The sequence below is a fragment of the Heteronotia binoei genome, chromosome 6 (assembly GCF_032191835.1).
Source record: "Heteronotia binoei isolate CCM8104 ecotype False Entrance Well chromosome 6, APGP_CSIRO_Hbin_v1, whole genome shotgun sequence".
Taxonomy (NCBI): domain Eukaryota; kingdom Metazoa; phylum Chordata; class Lepidosauria; order Squamata; family Gekkonidae; genus Heteronotia; species Heteronotia binoei.
The window spans coordinates 138,658,553-138,677,663 of record NC_083228.1 but is presented as its reverse complement, the minus strand read 5'-3'; the positions used below and the strand labels follow the sequence as shown (position 1 = coordinate 138,677,663).

The window sequence follows — 19,111 nt, the reverse complement described above, 5'->3', positions numbered from 1 at the left end:
ATGGTCATGTGAAGGTCTTGTCCCTGGCACCTCCAACTAAAAGGACCAAGTAGAAATGGTCGTGTGAAGGTCTTGTCCCTGGCACCTCCAACTAAAAGGACCAACTAGAAATGGTCGTGTGAAGGTCTTGTCCCTGGCACCTCCAACTAAAAGGATCAAGCAGAAATGGTCATGTGAAGGTCTTGTCCCTGGCCCCTCCAACTAAAAGGAGCAAGCAGAAATGGTCATGTGAAGGTCTTGTCCCTGGCACCTCCAACTAAAAGGAGCAAGCAGAAATGGTCATGTGAAGGTCTTGCCCCTGGCACCTCCAACTAAAAGGAGCAAGCAGAAATGGTCATGTGAAGGTCTTGCCCCTGGCACCTCCAACTAAAAGGAGCAAGCAGAAATGGTCATGTGAAGGTCTTGTCCCTGGCACCTCCAACTAAAAGGAGCAAGCAGAAATGGCCATGTGAAGGTCTTGTCCCTGGCACCTCCAACTAAAAGGAGCAAGCAGAAATGGCCATGTGAAGGTCTTGTCCCTGGTACCTCCAACTAAAAGGAGCAAGCAGAAGTGGCCATGTGAAGGTCTTGTCCCTGGCACCTCCAACTAAAAGGTGCAAGCAGAAATGGTCATGTGAAGGTCTTGTCCCTGGCACCTCCAACTAAAAGGATCAAGCAGAAATGGCCATGTGAAGGTCTTGTCCCTGGCACCTCAAACTAAAAGGATCAAGTAGAAATGGTCATGTGAAGGTCTTGTCCCTGGCACCTCCAACTAAAAGGATCAAGCAGAAATGGTCATGTGAAGGTCTTGTCCCTGGCACCTCCAACTAAAAGGAGCAAGCAGAAATGGCCATGTGAAGGTCTTGTCCCTGGCACCTCCAACTAAAAGGATCAAGCAGAAATGGTCATGTGAAGGTCTTGTCCCTGGCGCCTCCGGCGAAAAGGATCAAGTAGTATTCTCACCATTTTTATTGCTTAATCTCACAACTTTTTTTAAAAAAATTAAAAACTGTAAATTTAAAATGTAAATAGTTTCAAGTTTCCTCATTTCTCCTATAATTCTCTCTTTTTTAAATTTCTGGGGTCGATTAGTTTATTATTACAGTCATTGACCAGAACATGTCAGTCATTTAGAACAACCTTAAAAGTACCTTATAAAAAATCCCACAAAGAGTCTACATATTAAGATTTGATGTCTTGAGGGTTATAACAGTAAGAAAGAATCTAAAAGATTATTATTTAACCCTTTAAACCTTTTAAAAAGTCACCTTAAAATTTGTTAAAAGATTTACAGTTTGGCCTATTCGTCTCACTTTTTGCATTTTTTATAAACCGGAGAACAGAACTTAGCCACCTGTCTTGTTGTCTGGTGGTTCCTATCTTAATATGTAGACTCTTTGTGGGACTTTTTATAAGGTACTTTCAAGGTTGTTCTAAATGACTGATATGTTCTGGTCAAAGACTGTAATAATAAACTGACTGACTGAAATTTCTGGGGTGGGGGGTGCTAGTGGGCAGCTCATTTAGGGCACAAAAAACCCCAGCATTGGTCCTGACTGTACTCTCAAAATCTGTTAGACCGAGGAGCCAAAGCAAGCATCTATGTGATCATCATTCTGATAGACTTGGAAGTCTTTCTTGACCCTGGAATGCACATTTGCCTCCAAACCTTTTCATGAGAAAAACAGGATTTCCCCCTAGTGATTTATGGCCACCTATCCAGTCGGAGAGGTAGAGGATGAAAATGCCACACACACACACACACACACACACACACACAAGATGAATAAAGAAGGAGTCCAGTTGCACCTTTAAGACCAATGAAGTTTAATTCAGAATGTAAGCTTTCGTGCGCTAAAAGCACACTTCTTCAGATGAGGGAATATGGTACAGTGGGCCGAAATAGATGTAGTTGGTGGGTTAAGAGGGCTAGGATCACATGGCAAAACAGTGTAACCAATTAGAAGGCCGTTTGGTCTGGAGAGCCATCAAAGGTAATGAAAGCTGCCTGCTAATTGGTGTGCCTGCAAGTCTAGGCAAATTACAAAAGGACATGTATTTCCTTGTTCTTGTCCACCAAAAGGAAATACAAGTCCTTTTGTAATTTACCTAGACTAGCAGCAACACCAATTAGCAGGCAACTTTTATTACCTTTTGTTATGTATGTGGACTCAAGGGAAGACTTTGGATGTTCCCGCCTGGCTCATTGGAGCCAGGCGGACTGAGCTTGGGGACTTGGGGACTTGGGAACAAAGGGCTGCAGGATTCAAATCCCTGCAGCCCTAGACCAATCACAAGCCCCCCTGGTTTGAATGACCCAATGATGTGCTAGCGTGGGAATCCAGAGATGTATATAAGTGGGGCCAGTAGGCCTCATCCCCAGTCTTGTAATCTAGCCCTATCCTATATCATGTCTATTAAAGAGCTTGTTATCACTTACTCTGAGACTCTGCCATAGAACCCACTATATTATACCTTTTATGGCTCTCCAGGTCAAATGGCCTTCTAATTTGTCACACTGTTCCACCGTGTGATCCCAACTTTGTATCAGTTAAGAACATAAGAACATAAGAGAAGCCATGTTGGATCAGGCCAATGGCCCCTCCAGCCCAACACTCTGTGTCACATAAGAACATAAGAGGAGCCATGTTGGATCAGGCCAATGGCCCATCCAGCACTCTGTGTCACACAGTGGCCAATATGCGTGTGTGTGTACATACATATACATACACATACATACATACACACACACACACACACACACACACACACATATATATAGCCACTGATGGACCTCTGCTCCATATTTTTATCCAATCCCCTCTTAAAGCTGGCTATGCTTGTAGCCGCCACCACCTCCTGTGGCAGTGAATTCCACGTGTTAATCACACTTTGGGTGAAGAAGGACTTCCTTTTATCCGTTTTAACCTGACTGCTCAGCAATTTCATCGAATGCCCACGAGTTCTTGTATTGTGAGAAAGGGGAAAAAGTACTTCTTTCTCTACTTTCTCCATTCCACGCATAATCTTGTAAACCTCTATCACGTCACCCCGCAGTCGACGTTTCTCCAAGCTAAAGAGCCCCAAGCGTTTTAACCTTTCTCCATAGGGAAAGCGTTCCGAACCTTTAATCATTCTAGTTGCCCTTTTCTGCACTTTTTCCAATGCTATGATATTCTTTTTGAGGTGCGCTGACCAGAATTGTACACAGTATTCCAGTCTGCCCTCTTAACCCATCAACTACATCTACTTCGGCCCAGTGTACCTTATTCCCTCATCTGAAGAAGCGTGCTTTTAGCACACGAAAGCCTACATTCTGCACAAAACTTGGTCGGTCTTAAAGATGCAACTGGACTCTTGCTTTGTTCAACTGCTTCAGACCAACACGGCTGCCCGCTTGGATCTATCTACAAAAAAAAAAGAGAGAGAGAGACAGTAATCTGAGCCACATTCCCATTATTAAAAAGAAAGAGGGTTGTTAAGAAAGGTGTTCGTGTTTACCTTTTTAATGGGAAACTGTTGAATCATTATGTCTTTGATGGCATAGCGAGGAACCCCGATGGCGACGATGTTGCTGAAGCGCTGGACCTCGTGAATCACAGCATTCGTGTAGGGCAAATTCTTGCGGTCCTCGTAGCAGATTCTGTGGTCAGGGGCCACGGTGGCATCGATCTCCTTCTGGACTTTGGCTGAGGACAAACAGGTGGATCACCCGTAGAGACAGCAACAGGGAATACTGCATTTACCCAAAGGGAAGGCATAAGACAATCCCCCCTTCCCACTTTAAAAAAAGTTATATGCAGGTGGGGGCAGGGGATTCTCTGGTTTGGAGGCCCTCCCCCTGCTTCAGGGTCCTCAGAAGGTGGGGGGGCGGAGGGAAATGTCTGCTGGGCACTCATTCTTCCCTGTGGAGACCGATTCCCATAGGGAATAATGGAGAATTGATCGGCGGGTATCTGGGACTCTGGGGAGGGCTGTTTTTTTGAGCTAGACGCACCAAATTTGCAGCATAGCATCCGATTCCTCTCCTCAAAAGATCCTCCAAGTTTCAAAAAGATTGGACTGAGGGATCCAATTCTATGAGTCCCCAAAGGAGGTGCTCCTATACTTCATTATTTCCGGTTTTAACCATTTTTTTTTTTAATTAATAACATATGGTAACAATATCTGTTTATATCATTACTATCCCTAACCCATATGATATTTTCTAATCCCCCCTCCCTCCATTACTAGACTCCCGCCGAAGTTCACTTATAAAGGTACCCTTAAGCAATCAATGTTCAATTTCCCCCTTTTCTCATACTCATTATTAAAAAATTGTCCAATGTCTTTTTACATTCCACTCTTTCTCTATATATCCTCTAAATTTCTTCCACTCCCTTTTAAACACTTCCAAATCATAGTCTCTTAAAGTTCTTGTTAGTTTGTCCCTCTCACTCCACGATAAAACTTTCACGATCCAGTCCCATTTCTCTAGTATTTTTTCTTGCTTCCATAACTGCGCATACAGTGTCCTAGCAGCTGAGAGCAAGTACCAGATTAGAGTTCTATCTTCTTTTGGAAATTTTTCCATTTGTAATCCCAACAGAAAAGTCTCTGCAACTTTCTTTAAATCATATCCCAAAATTTTAGCTATTTCTTGCTGTATCATACTTCATTATTTCCAGTGGAGGGAAGGCATTTAAAAGGCGTGCGGTCCCTTTCAATGTGATGGCCAGAACTCCCTCTGGAGTTCAATGATGCTTGTCACAACCTTGCTCCTGGCTCCACCCCCAGTGTCTCCTGGCTCCACCCCAAAGTCTGCTGGCTCCACCCCCAAAGTCCCCAGATATTTCTTGAACTGGACTTGGCAACCCTAGTAATGGATCACATTCTTGACTCACCTTGGACATCCGGATATGCCGCCATATACAGCAATGCCCAGTAGAGCGTGGTGCTGGACGTCTCTGTGCCACCCAAGAACAGGTCAAAGATGCATTGGACTAAGTTGTCTATATCATAGGCTGGCTTTGGCCCTTCTTTGCTCTGCACGACAGTACAAAGGGGAAAACGGGCACGTTGTATTTCCCAGGTAATCATGGACTCGTAGATTCATAGAACTGGAAGGAACCCATACAGGCCACTGAATCCAACCTCCTGCCCAATGAAGGAACAACCTAAAACATCCCTGAACAGCAGGGGTCATTTCCAGGGGGGCGGGGTTTGGTAGCAGGAACTCCTTTGCCTATTAGGCCACACCTCCCTGATGTAGCCAATCCTCCTGAAGCTTACAATGGGCCCTGTAAGAAGAGCCCTGCAAGCTCTTGGAGGATTGGCTACATCAGGGGTGTGCGGCCTAATATGCAAAGGAGTTCCTGCTACAAAAAAAAAAGCCCTGAGGTGCCGGAGTGCATTAACACAACTCATTTTCATAACATTTGCATATGCCACACATCCCTGACATCACCTTAAGGTGTACTGAATTATATCAGCTCTACCTTCAAATGCTTCTTGAACTATAATTGTCATAAGAAGACCTTACTCCCATCGTACTTTTTAAATTGCTTTCCCCTATTAGGGGAGGGACGGTGGCTCAGCGGTAGAGCATCTGCTCGGTAAGCAGAAGGTCCCAGGTTCAATATCCGGCATCTCCAACTAAAAAGAGTCCAGGCAAGTAGGAGTGAAAAACCTCAGCTTGAGACCCTGGAGAGCCGCTGCCAGTCTGAGTAGACAAGACTGACTTTGATGGACCTTTGAGGGTCTGATTCAATAGAAGGCAGCTTCATATACGTTCATATGGATTTGGGGAGGGAGGATGGGTCAGTGGTAGAGCATCTGCTCGGTAAGCAGAAGGTCCCAGGTTCAATCTCCAGCCTCTCCAACTAAAAAGGGTCCAGGCAAGTAGGAGTGAAAAACCTCAGCTTGAGACCCTGGAGAGCCGCTGCCAGTCTGAGTAGACAAGACTGACTTTGATGGACCTTTGAGGGTCTGATTCAATAGAAGGCAGCTTCATATACGTTCATATGGATTTGGGGAGGGAGGATGGGTCAGTGGTAGAGCATCTGCTCGGTAAGCAGGAGGTCCCAGGTTCAATCTCCAGCCTCTCCAACTAAAAAGGGTCCAGGCAAGTAAGCATGAAAAACCTCAGCTTGAGACCCAGAAGACCCGCTGCTCTGTCTAGTATCACCACCACAGGCAGACCCAGCCCAAGGGCGCATGGCGCCCCAGGCAGCCTCGATGCCCCCCCACACACACACATTGTGCCCCCTGCCCCCTCCACTGTGCCTTCCCCTCCCTCCCACCCTCCCAATTTTAAAGTCCAGGGAACCGGCAGCGAAACACCAGCTCCCAAGGCTCTTTCAAGGCACCCCGTCCCCCATTGATCGGTGGGGAAAGCTGCAGGGAGGCCGGCGTCTCCTATGCTGGCCTTCTGGCACTCTCGGGACGTTCGGCGCTGGGGCGGCAGCGGTGGAAAAAACCAGCAAGCCACTGGAAAAGTGGCAGCCACTGCCGCTTCCTGTATCATGTGGGGAGGAAGCAGTGGCGGCCGCCACTTTTTCAGCCCCAGGAGCTGGTTCCCCTGGCATTAAAATTGGGTGGGTGGGAGGGAGGGGGAAGCAGGCAAGTAGGAATTTGCCTAGAGGGCAGGGCTGATTTCGGCACCCCTGCCCTGCCGGGGCCCTAGGCATATGCCTAGTTTGCCTAGTGGACGAGCCGGCCCTGACCACAGGAGCACTCTTCGAATGTTGTCTTCATAGCTGAAAGCAATAAGCGCTGCCAGTCTCCAAAGAAGGCTGTGGTCCAGCACCAGCCGCTGACCTTCTCGATTTGAGCCAGGTAACAGTCGATGAAGTCTTGCGGCTCATCCGAAGCTCCTCTGCCCTCATGGCTCCTGATCTCCTTCCTTAGGAAGGAGTACACCTCCTCGCAGCATGCTAAAACCTTCTTGTGAGGTCCTGGCAAACGGCGCATCAGCCAAGGGAGGACATCGTAGACCTGCCAAAGAGACATATCCAAGAGGGATGCTAAGAAAATGCGGTGAGATTACAAAGGAGGAGAAGCAGCAGACTGCTAGTGGCTTTAGACTTGTGGGTGCTAACGATATTGCTCGTTACAACAGAGCCAGTCTGGTGTAGTGGTTAAGTGTGCGGACTCTTATCTGGGAGACCAAGTTTGATCCCCCACTCCTCCACTTGCAGCTGCTGGAATGGCCTCGGGTCAGCCATAGCTTTCATAGGAGATGTCCTTGAAAGGGTAGCTTCTGTCAGAGCTCTCTCAGCCCCACCCACCTCACAGGGTGTCTGTTGTGGGGGAGGAAGGTAAAGGAGATGGTGAGCCGCTCTGAGACTCTGAAATTCGGAGTGGAGGGCGGGATATTAATCCAATATCATCATGCTGCTAAGAAAGCAGCGAAAGCAAGGAACAATGTCTATGCCTGTATTAGGTTAGTGAGTTGTTTTAGCCAGGGCTTTTTGCATAGAAAAAGCCCAGCAGGAGCTCCCTTCTTGCCTTCCCCAGCTCAGCAGGCGCACTGGGGAAGGCTGAAGCCATTGGGGAGGCATTTAAAGCTGCCTCCCCGCACCTTCCTCATTGTGCCAGTCGGAGCCTTGATCGGCCCTGGTGGAGCTCTGCTCCTGTGCGCTTCTGCCCTTAAAAAAGTCCTCCTTTTAACTATGGTCCATCTTCTTTCCTTGGACTTGAGGGGGCCAACGATGCAGCGGTGCAAGCTCCATCAACTATTGTCTGTTGTCTATTGCGTCTATCAACAAAACAACACAGAGATTAAAACCACAATCAGCTCTGCTGGGAACAGTTCGCCTTCCACCAAATGTTCTCTGGAACAGAACATCTTAAGAACATAAGAGAAGCCATGTCTGGATCAGGCCAATGACCCGTCTGCTCCAACACTAGTGTTGCCAAGTCCCCAGTGTTGTCTGCTCACGGTCACTCTAGGTGTTTCCGGGAAAACTCTATGGTTTTCTCAAATGCTCTAGCCATTTGGGAGGTGGAAACTCTATGGTACCTATTGTACCATAGAGTTCCCCCTCCCAAATGGCTAGAGTGCCCGGGAAAACCATTGAGTTTTTTCCGGAAGCGCCTAGAGCGGCCGCCCCGCAGCTTTGCTGGTGTGAAGATGCCGCTTCTGGGTGATGTCATTGTGCCGACAACGTCGGGGGTGGTTTCCCCCGCCTACCCAATGTGGACTGGGGGCTTGGCTGCCCTATCCAACACTCTGTCACACAGTGGCCAAAAACCCAGGTGCCATCAGGAAGTCCATCAGTGGGGCCAGGACACCAGAAGCCCTCCCACTGTTGCACCTCCCAAGAACCAAGAATAAAGAGCATCACTGCCCCAGACATAAGAGAAGCCATGTTGGATCAGACCAGTGGCCCATCCAGTCCAACGCTCTGTGTCACATAAGAACATAAGAGAAGCCATGTTGGATCAGGCCAGTGGCCCCTCCAGTCCAACGCTCTGTGTCACATAAGAACATAAGAGAAGCCATGTTGGATCAGGCCAATGGCCCATCCAGTCCAACGCTCTGTGTCACATAAGAACATAAGAGAAGCCATGTTGGATCAGGCCAATGGCCCATCCAGTCCAATGCTCTGTGTCACATAAGAACATAAGAGAAGCCATGTTGGATCAGGCCAATGGCCCATCCAGTCCAACGCTCTGTGTCACATAAGAACATAAGAGAAGCCATGTTGAATCAGGCCAACGGCCCATCCAGTCCAACACTCTGTGTCACATAAGAACATAAGAGAAGCCATGTTGGATCAGGCCAATGGCCCATCCAGTCCAACACTCTGTGTCACACAGTGGCCAGAACAACCCAAGTGCTATCAAGAGATCCACTAGTTGAGCTAGAAGCCCTTCTGTGTCCCCCGCAAGCACAGGAATACAGAACATCACTTGCCCCAGACAGAGAATACCAACAATAAGCTGTGGCTAATAGCCACTGATGGACCTCTGCTCCATATGCTTATCCGTTCCTCTCGTGAAGCTGGCTATGCTTGTAGCTGCCGCCACCTCCCATGGCACTGGATCTCATGTATTAATCACCCATTGGGTGAAGAAGGGCTTCCTTCTATCCGTTTTAACACGACTTCTCAGCAATTTCATTGAATAACCACAAGTTCTTGTACTGTGAGAAAGGGAGAAAAGGGCTTCTTTCTCTACCTTCTCCATCCCATGCATAATCTTGTCAACCTCTATCATGTCACCCCCCAGTCGACGTTTCTTCAAGCTAAAGAGCCCCAAGCGTTTTAGCCTTTCTTCATAGGACCAAGCGGGCAGCCGTGTTGGTCTCAAGCAGTTGAACAAAGCAGGAGTCAAGTTGTACCTTTAAGACCAGCTATGTATGGCTTTGCTCACTGTGCTGGATTCCTCGTCTGATGAAGTGTGCTTAAGAGCGCACGAAAGCTTTCGTTCTGAATAAAAATTGGTTGGTCTTAAAGGTGCAACTTGACTTCTGCTTTGTTTCTTCATAGGGGAAGTGTTCCAACCCTTCAATCATTCTAGTTGCCCTTTTCTGCACTTTTTCCAATGCTATAATATCCTTTTTGAGGTGCGGTGACCAGAACTGTACACAGTACTCCAAATGAGGGCGCACCATCGATTTATACAGATGGAAGGTCTGTGATAGAAGGATGGGCAGCAATTGCTGGTCCTCTTTCCCAAACACTTATGGGCCGTTAAGTCTTTAGAACTTGAAGGTTGGTTACATGCCCATATATCTCTTCATTCCCACCCATTAATGCATTCCATGGCACTGCTGCTACTGCCTCCTTTCTACAGAGATCAGCCTCGCTCTTTGGAAACCATCCAGCGGTATTCTGCATTTTTCAGGGGAAGGGGGAAAGAACAAAGATGAGACACTTACAGTATTATAGAGACTCCCTAGAAATTTGAAGATACACTCCATGGCTTCCAGCAGGTGAAGGAAGGTTTTGTCATCATTGGAGAAGCGATGCCCAAAGACGACGGCGCAGACCACGTTCGAAACGGCAAGCGTGAGGGCGAATGACGGATTCATGGGCTCTCCTGAAACCGAAATGCATGAGGATCATAGAATCATAGAGTTGGAAGGGATCTCCAGGGTCATCTAGTCCAACCCCCCTGCACAATGCACGAAGCTCACAATACCTCCCCCTAAATTCACAGGATCCTCATTGCTGTCAGATGGCCATCCAGCCTCTGTTTAAGAACCTCCAAGGAAGGAGAGCCCACCACCTCCCGAGGAAGCCTGTTCCACTGAGGAATCGCTCTAACGGTCAGGAAATTCTTCCTAATGTTGATTGAGCTGGAAACTCTTTTGATTTAATTTCAACCCATTGGTTCTGGTCCTACCTTCTGGGGCCACAGAAAACAATTCCACCCCATCCTCTATAGGACAGCCCTTCAAGGACTTGAAGATGGTGATCCTATCACTTCTCAGCCACCACCTCTCCAGGCTAAACATCCCCAGCTCTTTCAACTTTTCTTCATAGGACTTGGTCTCCAGACCCCTCACCATCTTCGTCACCCTCCTCTGGACCCGTTCCAGCTTGTCTATCTTAAAATGTAGTGCACAGAACTGAACACAATACTCCAGGTGAGGTCTTACCAGAGCAGAGTAAAGTGATACCATCACATGACCTGGACACTAGACTTCTGTTGATAGAACCCAAAATGGCATTTGCCTTTTTAGCCACCGCATCACACTGTTAGCTCATGTTCCGTGTACGATCCACTAAGACCCCTGGATCCTTTTCGCACAGACTACTGCTAAGACAAGTCTTCCCCATCCTAGGATGATGGTAAGTAGGTCTAAGCAGGGCTTTTTTTTTGCAGCAGGAACTCCTTTGCATATTAGGCCACACTCCCCCTGATGTTGCCAGTCCTCCAAGAGCTTACAGGGCTCTTCTTTCAAGGCCTACTGTAAGCTCTTGGAGGATCGGCTACATCAGGGGTCTGTGGCCTAACATGCAAGGGAGTTCCTGCTACAAAAGAAGCCCTGTGTCTAAGGAATGAAGCATATTTGGCAGAATTAGGGTTGCCAAGTCCAATTCAAGAAATATCTGGGGACTTTGGGGGTGGAGCCAGGAGACATTGGGGGCAGAGCCAGGAACAAGGGTGTGACAAGCATCACTGAACTCCAAGAGTTCAGTGTGATGGCCATCACATTTAACGGGACAGCACACCTTTTTAAATGCCTTCCTTCCATAGGAAATAATGAAGGGTAGGGGCACCTTCTTTGGGGGCTCATAGAATTGGACCCCCTGGTCCAATCGTTTTGAAACTTGGGGGTTACTTTGGGTAGAGGCACTAGATACTATACTGAAACTTTGGTGCTTCTACCTCAAAAAACAGCTCCCACAGAGCCCCCAAAACCTCCAGATCAATTCCCCATTATACCCTATGAGAATCGATCTCCACATAGGGAATAATGAAATTGTCAGAACTTGTAACTTTCCTATGTGCTAAGCAACTATTATTAGCCTAACTGACTCCATATTAGAAATGTCTACTAACCCTGTAACTTTGCATTTCAAATAAATACTAACCATTGAAGGGTGACAGATAGCCCTGGGAAACATCTGCAGGTGGCCTTTGAAGGCAAGGATGCCAGAGAGAAGCAGCGGGGTTCCTTCCCCCGCATTTAGAGATAAGGAGCCTGGGAACAGACGCCTGTCTCTCTGGGTGTGAGAAATGTTTTTATTGTGGCTGTTACCCCTGCATAAGAATGTACCGATAACTGAGAAAGTTATCAGAGTCAACCTGCTCTTTTCCTGGACACTAAGTTCTCAATAAACGTCTTGACTTTTGAAACAAAGTAATGAGTCGTTCTTGAAGTTCCCAGTTCTGACATTAGTGCTCAGCAGACGTCTCCCTCCCCCCACCACCCCGTTTCTGGTGACTCTGAAGAGAGGGATTGGCCTCTCTACTCACGAGTTGCAGCCAACTTCTTCCAAGTAACACAGACACCCCATCCCAAGAGGAAGCCTTTCCAATCGGAGACTGGAGCCTCCGGAGGGTAAAAGTCACATGGTGGCTTTGGGGGCGGGGCTTCCCCCCACCGGCCAGCTGACTGGGGGCGGGAAGGAGCCTGGGAAAGCGGAAGAACCCCCACTGGGACCTGGGGATTGGCAAGTCTAGGCAGAACGCAAGTGGAGTGAAATAGAAGCAGAGCATTGCAGGCTGCCTGGCCTTACGTGGGGACAGGCTGAGAAAGTAGAACGTCCCGAATTGCGAGAGGCGGTGGAGCAGGCTTCTTGTGAAGCAGAGAGAGAGCTTGAACTGAGGCATGGGAAAGGAAATGTATACACTTGAGCAATTATATCTGTTGGGTAAACCCTGGTGCTGGGAAAGACAGAAGGCAAAAGAAGAAGGGGACAGCAAAAGATGCGACGGTTGGACAGCATTACTGATATAACCAACATGAATTTGAGTAGACTTCGGAGGACGGTGGAAGACAGGAGGGCCTGGCGTGACTTGCTCCATCGGGTCACAAAGTCAGGCTCGACTGTGCAACTGAACAGCAACAAAAATAAAGTCACGGAAGCAGTGGATTGTTATTTCAAAATAAAGTTTATTAGGAAGGGGGGAAAACATGGAATGGTTCCAAAGAAAATAACAAAGGTTGTAAAAACTACATATGTACTCTGAAAAGGAAAGGTCCCCTGTGCAAGCGCCAGTCGTTTCCGACTCTGGGGTGACGTTGCTTTCACAACGTTTCCACGGCAGACTTTTTACGGAGTGGTTTGCCCTTGCCTTCCCCAGTCATCTACACTCCCTCCCCCCCGCAGCAAGCTGGGTAATTTTACCGACCTCGGAAGGATGGAAGGCTGAGTCAACCTGGAGCCGGCTACCTGAACCAGCTTCCGCTGGGATAGAACTCGGGTTGTGTGAGCCGAGGGCTCCGATTGCAGTACTGCAGCTTTACCACTCTGCGCCATGGGGCTCTTTACATATTTACTCTACAAATAGGCTAATGCATAAAAGATGGGCGGCGTCCACAATAAGTATCAGAGTACAGGCAGATCGGTAACACGGCGAGGCTAATAGGTAATTAGCCTCTTTTCTTCAACCTTGACAGGATGAAACGAACTCATTAGCCAACCAAAAACACTGGTAAATTAAAACCACGCAATCAGTTTATCACATACACCAATTAGCCCATAGGATCGGCTTGGAGCCAGGTTGTACTTCCAGGTCAGTTCCATGCTGGAATCAAAACAAATATATTAACCCTATAATGACTGAAATTTAGATCTTGCCCTATCCCAACAATATCTAGTCACGCCTTGGAGGAACTGGATCATCCCCAATTCAGTGCTCAGAGGCATGCGACTATAGAAGAAGAAGAAGAAGAAGAAGAAGAAGAAGAAGATATTGGATTTATATCCCGCCCTCCACTCCAAAGAGTCTTAGAGCGGCTCACAATCTCCTTTACCTTCCTCCGCCACAACAGACACCCTGCGAGGTAGATGAAGATATTGGATTTCTATCCCGCCCTCCACTCCGAAGAGTCTCAGAGCGGCTCACAATCTCCTTTACCTTCCTCCGCCACAACAAACACCCTGTGAGGTAGATGAAGATATTGGATTTCTATCCCGCCCTCCACTCCGAAGAGTCTCAGAGCAGCTCACAATCTCCTTTACCTTCCTCCGCCACAACAAACACCCTGTGAGGTAGATGAAGATATTGGATTTCTATCCCGCCCTCCACTCCAAAGAGTCTCAGAGCGGCTCACAATCTCCTTTCCCTTCCTCCCCCACAACAGACACCCTGTGAGGTAGATGAAGATGTTGGATTTATATCCCGCCCTCCACTCCAAAGAGTCTCAGAGCGGCTCACAATCTCCTTTACCTTCCCCCCCACAACAAACACCCTGTGAGTTAGATAAAGATATTGGATTTCTATCCCGCCCTCCACTCCGAAGAGTCTCAGAGCGGCTCACAATCTCCTTTACCTTCCTCCCCCACAACAGACACCCTGCGAGGTAGATGAAGATGTTGGATTTCTATCCCGCCCTCCACTCCGAAGAGTCTCAGAGCGGCTCACAATCTCCTTTACCTTCCTCCCCCACAACAGACATCCTGTGAGGTGGGTGGGGCTGGAGAGGGCTCTCACAGCAGCTGCCCTTTCAAGGACAACCTCTGCCATAGCTATGGCTGACCCAAGGCCATGCTAGCAGGTGCGAGTGCGGAATCAAACTCGGTTCTCCTAGATAAGAGTCCGCACACTTAACCACTACTCCAAACTGGCTCTAGAGTGTGCCATTGTATCCAGGCATCCAAGCAGGCAGTGCAGTATCCATGACGACAATTTCAGACGGCAGCCATCTTGGTCTACAGTAGAACAGCTGGACTTGAGTCCCCTAGCAGCAATGAGGCCCAGACCAGCCCAATCACGTCAGATCTCAGAAGCTAAGCAGAGTCATCCCTGGCCAGTGTTTGAATGGGAGACCTCCAAGGGATACCAGAATTGTGATGCAGAGGAGGCAATGGCAAACCACATCTGATATCTTTGTCTTGAATACCCTCCAGGGTCACCCTAAGTCAGTTGTGACTTGAAGACACTTTCCTCCACCAACAGCACCTTAGAGACCAACAAGATTTTCGGGGTATAAACTGTAGAGAGCAAAAGCTCCCTGCATCAGGTATCTGATGAAGGTTGCTTTTACTCTCTAAAGCTCTCTACAGAGAGCCAGTTTGGTGTAGTGGTTACATGCATGGACTCTTGTCTGGGAGAACCGGGTTTGATTCCCCCACCCCTCCACTTGCAGCTGCAGGAGTGACCTTGGGTCAATCGTAACTCTGTCAGAGCTGCTCCTTTGAAGAGCAGTTTCTGTCAGAGCTCTCTCGGCCCCACCTACCTCACAGAGCATCGGTTGTGAGGAGGGGAAGGGAAAGGAGATTGGAAGCCGCTCTGAGGTTAGGTAAAGACCAGTGGCTTGGGGTGGCAGCCTCCCACCCCGGAAGAAATCCAGCAGAGGAGGAAGCACCCCTGGAGCGGTCAGATTGCACACGGCCTACTGGTGGGAACTGGACACGCTGTGCACGGGCTGGAGGAGCAGTCAGACCACTCAAGCGCTTGAGCGGCGCCTCTCAGGTGCTCCCCCGGCCGTTCAGATGGCCAGGAAAGGTGGCAAGGAAGCGTCATGTATATTTGCTACCACTTCAGAAATGTAGTCTTTTCAGAGGCTTCAATGGTGCTGGAGGACAGGGTGAGTATGGGAGTGGGAAGGTCTCCAGATGTTCATGTCGGACTTGATTTTTTAATCTATCTGCAGGTCATCCCTGTGTCACCTCAAACTGCCAGTCTGGACCTAGCATGAGAGTCCTTCAGGTGGTGAAGGGCAGGCTATAAATCCAATCTCCTCCTCCTCCTCTTCTTCTTCCTCTTCCTCTCCTTCTCCTTTTCTTATTTTTCTTCTTCCTCCTCCTCCTCTTCTCCTTCCTCTCTCCTCTTCTTCCTCCTCTTCTTCCTCTCCTCCTCCTCTTCTTATTTTTCTTCTTCCTCCTCCTCATCTTCTCCCCTTCATCTTCTTCCTCTTCTTCCTCCTCCTCCTCTTCTTCTTCCTCTTCTTCCTCTCCTCCTCCTCTTCTTATTTTTCTTCTTCCTCCTCCTCCTCATCTTCTCCCCATCTTCTTCCTCTCCTCCTCTTATTTTTCTTCTTCTTCCTCCTCCTCCTCTTCTTCTTCTCTCTTTTCCTCCTCCTCTCCTTCCTCCTCCTCTTCTTCTTTCTCTTCTTCCTCTCCTCCTCTTCTTCTTCATCTTTTAAATCTCTAAGGTGCGACTGGACTCAAGCTCAAGCAATACAATACCTAGCATTCAGTCAATGCTATGCGAAATTCCCAAGGACAGGGCAAGAGAGGTATCGCATTTCTCATGGCCTTCTGCAGAGCAGGTTTAAGTTTCAGGAGGGAGCTGAGACTTTTGTTGTCAGAGATAATTAGCTTTCCCTGGCAGAACTATCCTTCCGAGCTTTTCCTCGGGCTTGGAAATGATTAAATCAGTTTCACACTCACATTTCCACAGCTCGTATTATGCAAGCCACGAGACATCACAGTTGCCTCAGAGTGACATTTTGACAGCGAAAATTCCCTCCTAAGTCCGTGTGGCAAGAAGTATGTGATATCCTATTCGAGATCCATCCACTGACTTATAAAATATCTACATCCCTCCCTCCCTTTTGCTCCAGGTCCTGGATTTGCTCTTGACGCATTCTTGGAATACTGAAACCAACATTTGGACACAGAATTCACATAGGAACAAAATCCTGAAGGCTCAAAGGCACGGCATCTGCTGGATGTCCCTGGTTCACTCCCCAGCATCTCCAGATAAAAGGATGAGGCGGACCCAGAGAACCCGGAAAGCCACTGTCTGTCTGAGTAGACAATACTGTCTTGGATGGACCAATGGTCTGAGTCAACTTTTACCAAGTAACACAGACACACCATCCCAAGAGGAAGCCTTTCAATCAGAGACTGAACGCTCCGGAGGAGGGAAGGCACACGGTGGCTATGGGGGCGGGGCTTCCCCCCATTGGCCAGCTGACTGGGGGTGGGAAGGAGCCTGGGAAAGCGGAAGAACCCCCGCTGGGACTTGGGGATTGGCAAGCCTATGTAGAACACAAGTCATTTTCTAATTCTGATTCCAATTCACAGTTGTAACGAGGTTTGCTTTCTGAGCCTTGGGACTTTGCACCAGACCTGAAGTTTTGTTTTTTGGGAAGTAGGACCAATTTCCCACCAGCCTTAACTTGCTCTCTCTCTCCTCTTTGCAGCATGGCACGCCGAAGCTGCAACTCGCTCCGCCTCTTGCGCGCAGCAAACAAGATCCTCTTAAAAAAACAGTTTCTGTTTGCCACGCGAAAAAGGCGAAGCTAGTTGCAGCCCTGGGGAGATAAAGTGAAATATGTGAGATAAAGTCCCCATATGTTCCCCGGTGAGCACTGCGTTCAGGAACTAAAAATCTAGGGAGGCCAGACTGGGCTTTACATGGGCCAGGGCCTTCTCAGTGGCAGCCCCAATGCTGTGGAATGCGCTCCCTGATGCCGTAAGAGCTCTGCGGGATCTCTGAAACTAACATGTGTATTCTTTCTGAATTGACTTTGTCTCTTGAAGGATCTTACAGCCCCCTAGCGCAGAGTGTTAAAGCTGAAGTACTGCATTCCTAAGCTCTGCTCACAACCAGAGTTCGATACCCAGCAGTAGCTGGGTTTTCAGGTAGCCTGCTCCAGGTTGACTCAGCCTTCCATCCTTCCAAGGTGGGTCAAATGAGTCCCCAGCTTGCCGGGGGGGAAGTGTAGATGACTGGGGAAGGCAATGGCAAACCACCCCATCAAAAGTCTGCCGTGAAAACGTTGTGAAAGCAAAATCACCTCAGAGTCGGAAACGACCGGTGCTTGCACAGGGGACCTTTCTTTTCCTTTCCTTTCCTTGCAGAATCCATCCATTTCCCCAGAAGGAAAACTTCAGGCTTCAAAGGTAAGTGTGTATTTGTAATAATAGAAATCTGATAGGTTATATGTTCCCAGTAAGTTTGTATGCGTTTGCATGACCACCAAGAATGAAAATAGTCACCCTTTTCTCCACATTGTTTTATACAGGTTGAGCTTATCTCCCTATTGATGTGATGGAACACATTCGAGGGTAAGGACCATATCATAATCAATTTATAAGACTGTAGTCAAATAGGAAGGCTTTTGGAGGTATATGACAGGGACCAAAGGGTCTTTTTAATATTAATAATAATAATAATAATAATAATAATAATAATAATAATAATAATAATAATAATAATAATAATAATAATAATAATAAGAAGAAGAAGAAGAAGAAGAAGAAGAAGAAGAAGAAGAAGAAGAAGAAGAAGAAGAAGAAGAACAACAACAACAACAACAACAACAACAACAACAACATAAGAGAAGCCATGTTGGATCAGGCCAATGGCCCATCCAGTCTAACACTCTGTGTCACATAAGAACATAACGGAAGCCATGTTGGATCAGGCCAGTGGCCCATCCAGTCCAACACTCTGTGTCACATAAGAACATAACGGAAGCCATGTTGGATCAGGCCAGTGGCCCATCCAGTCCAACACTCTGTGTCACATAAAGGCATAAGAGAAGCCATGTTGGATCAGGCCAGTGGCCCATCCAGTCCAACACTCTGTGTCACACAGTGGCCAAAAATACACACACACACACGGTGGCTAATAGTCACTGATGGACCTCTGCTCCATATTTTTATCTAAACCCCTCTTGAAGCTGGCTATGCTTGTAGCCGCCACCGCCTCCTGTGGCAGTGAATTCCACGTGTTAATCACCCTTTGGGTGAAGTAGTACTTCCTTCTCTCCGTTTTAACCCGACTGCTCAGCAATTTCATTGAATGCCCCACGAGTTCTTGTATTGTGAGAACGGGAGAAAAGGACTTCTTTCTCTACTTTCTCCAATAACAACAACAATAATAACAATAATACTGAAGCTTTATGGAGAGGAGATTAACGGAAAGCACCCATCTCTTCAGACATACTGTACCTTCGCTCTTGGCAAAGCTCTCCACGAGGTGGCTGGCTTCCTCTTGGATCTGGTACTCAAGGCTGGTCTTCCCCAAGCCCAGGCTCTTCAGCGTCATCAAGGAAAATCGTCTCTGGTGCTTCCACATGCGGCCAGTGGCCAGCATAATCCCTGGAACCATTCAAAACAAGGTTTAAAAAAAGATTGTAGAGACTAAAAATAATAATAACAGAAGAAGACATTTACAGCACAATCTGGGGGTGGGGGGCGGAAAGTCTTTTAGGAGCCGCTACGTGGGCGCAGGAAGGGTGTGTGCTGACATATGACCAGCGCCGCCACAGTGGAGCGGAGTTACGTGGGCATGGGGCCGCCCGAGCACCGCTCCGCCCGAGGGCAGCGGTGCCTGAGGGCTGCGCCCGAGCGTGGGCGGAAGTGAGGTAGAGCGCGGCGTTCAGGCAGAGGAGGGGGTGGAGTTGGGGGTGTGGCCCGGCTTAGGCCGCTTCCTGAGCAGTTTGGCCCACAACACACACCCCCAAGAGGCGCAACGTCACGCCGGCAAAAATAGCGGCGTGTCCTATAGGCACTCGTTGAAACCAAAAATAAGGTCGCCTGCTTAACGCAGATGGAAAACTTTCAGCGTA

General features: G+C 48.1%; 1 protein-coding gene across 1 annotated transcript in view; it reads right to left on the bottom strand.

Annotated features, from left to right (window-relative positions):
• The window catches only part of LOC132574444 (cytochrome P450 2J6-like), a 52,009-nt gene that overhangs the window by 14,057 nt on the left and 18,841 nt on the right, over positions 1 to 19,111 (bottom strand). Inside the window, exons 3-7 of the mRNA XM_060242798.1 lie at positions 18,492 to 18,641; positions 9,845 to 10,005; positions 6,778 to 6,954; positions 4,863 to 5,004; positions 3,481 to 3,668 (exon numbers count right to left, since the gene is read on the bottom strand). Of these exons, the coding sequence (XP_060098781.1) occupies positions 3,481 to 3,668; positions 4,863 to 5,004; positions 6,778 to 6,954; positions 9,845 to 10,005; positions 18,492 to 18,641 (818 nt within the window). The remainder of the gene's footprint in view (positions 1 to 3,480; positions 3,669 to 4,862; positions 5,005 to 6,777; positions 6,955 to 9,844; positions 10,006 to 18,491; positions 18,642 to 19,111) is intronic.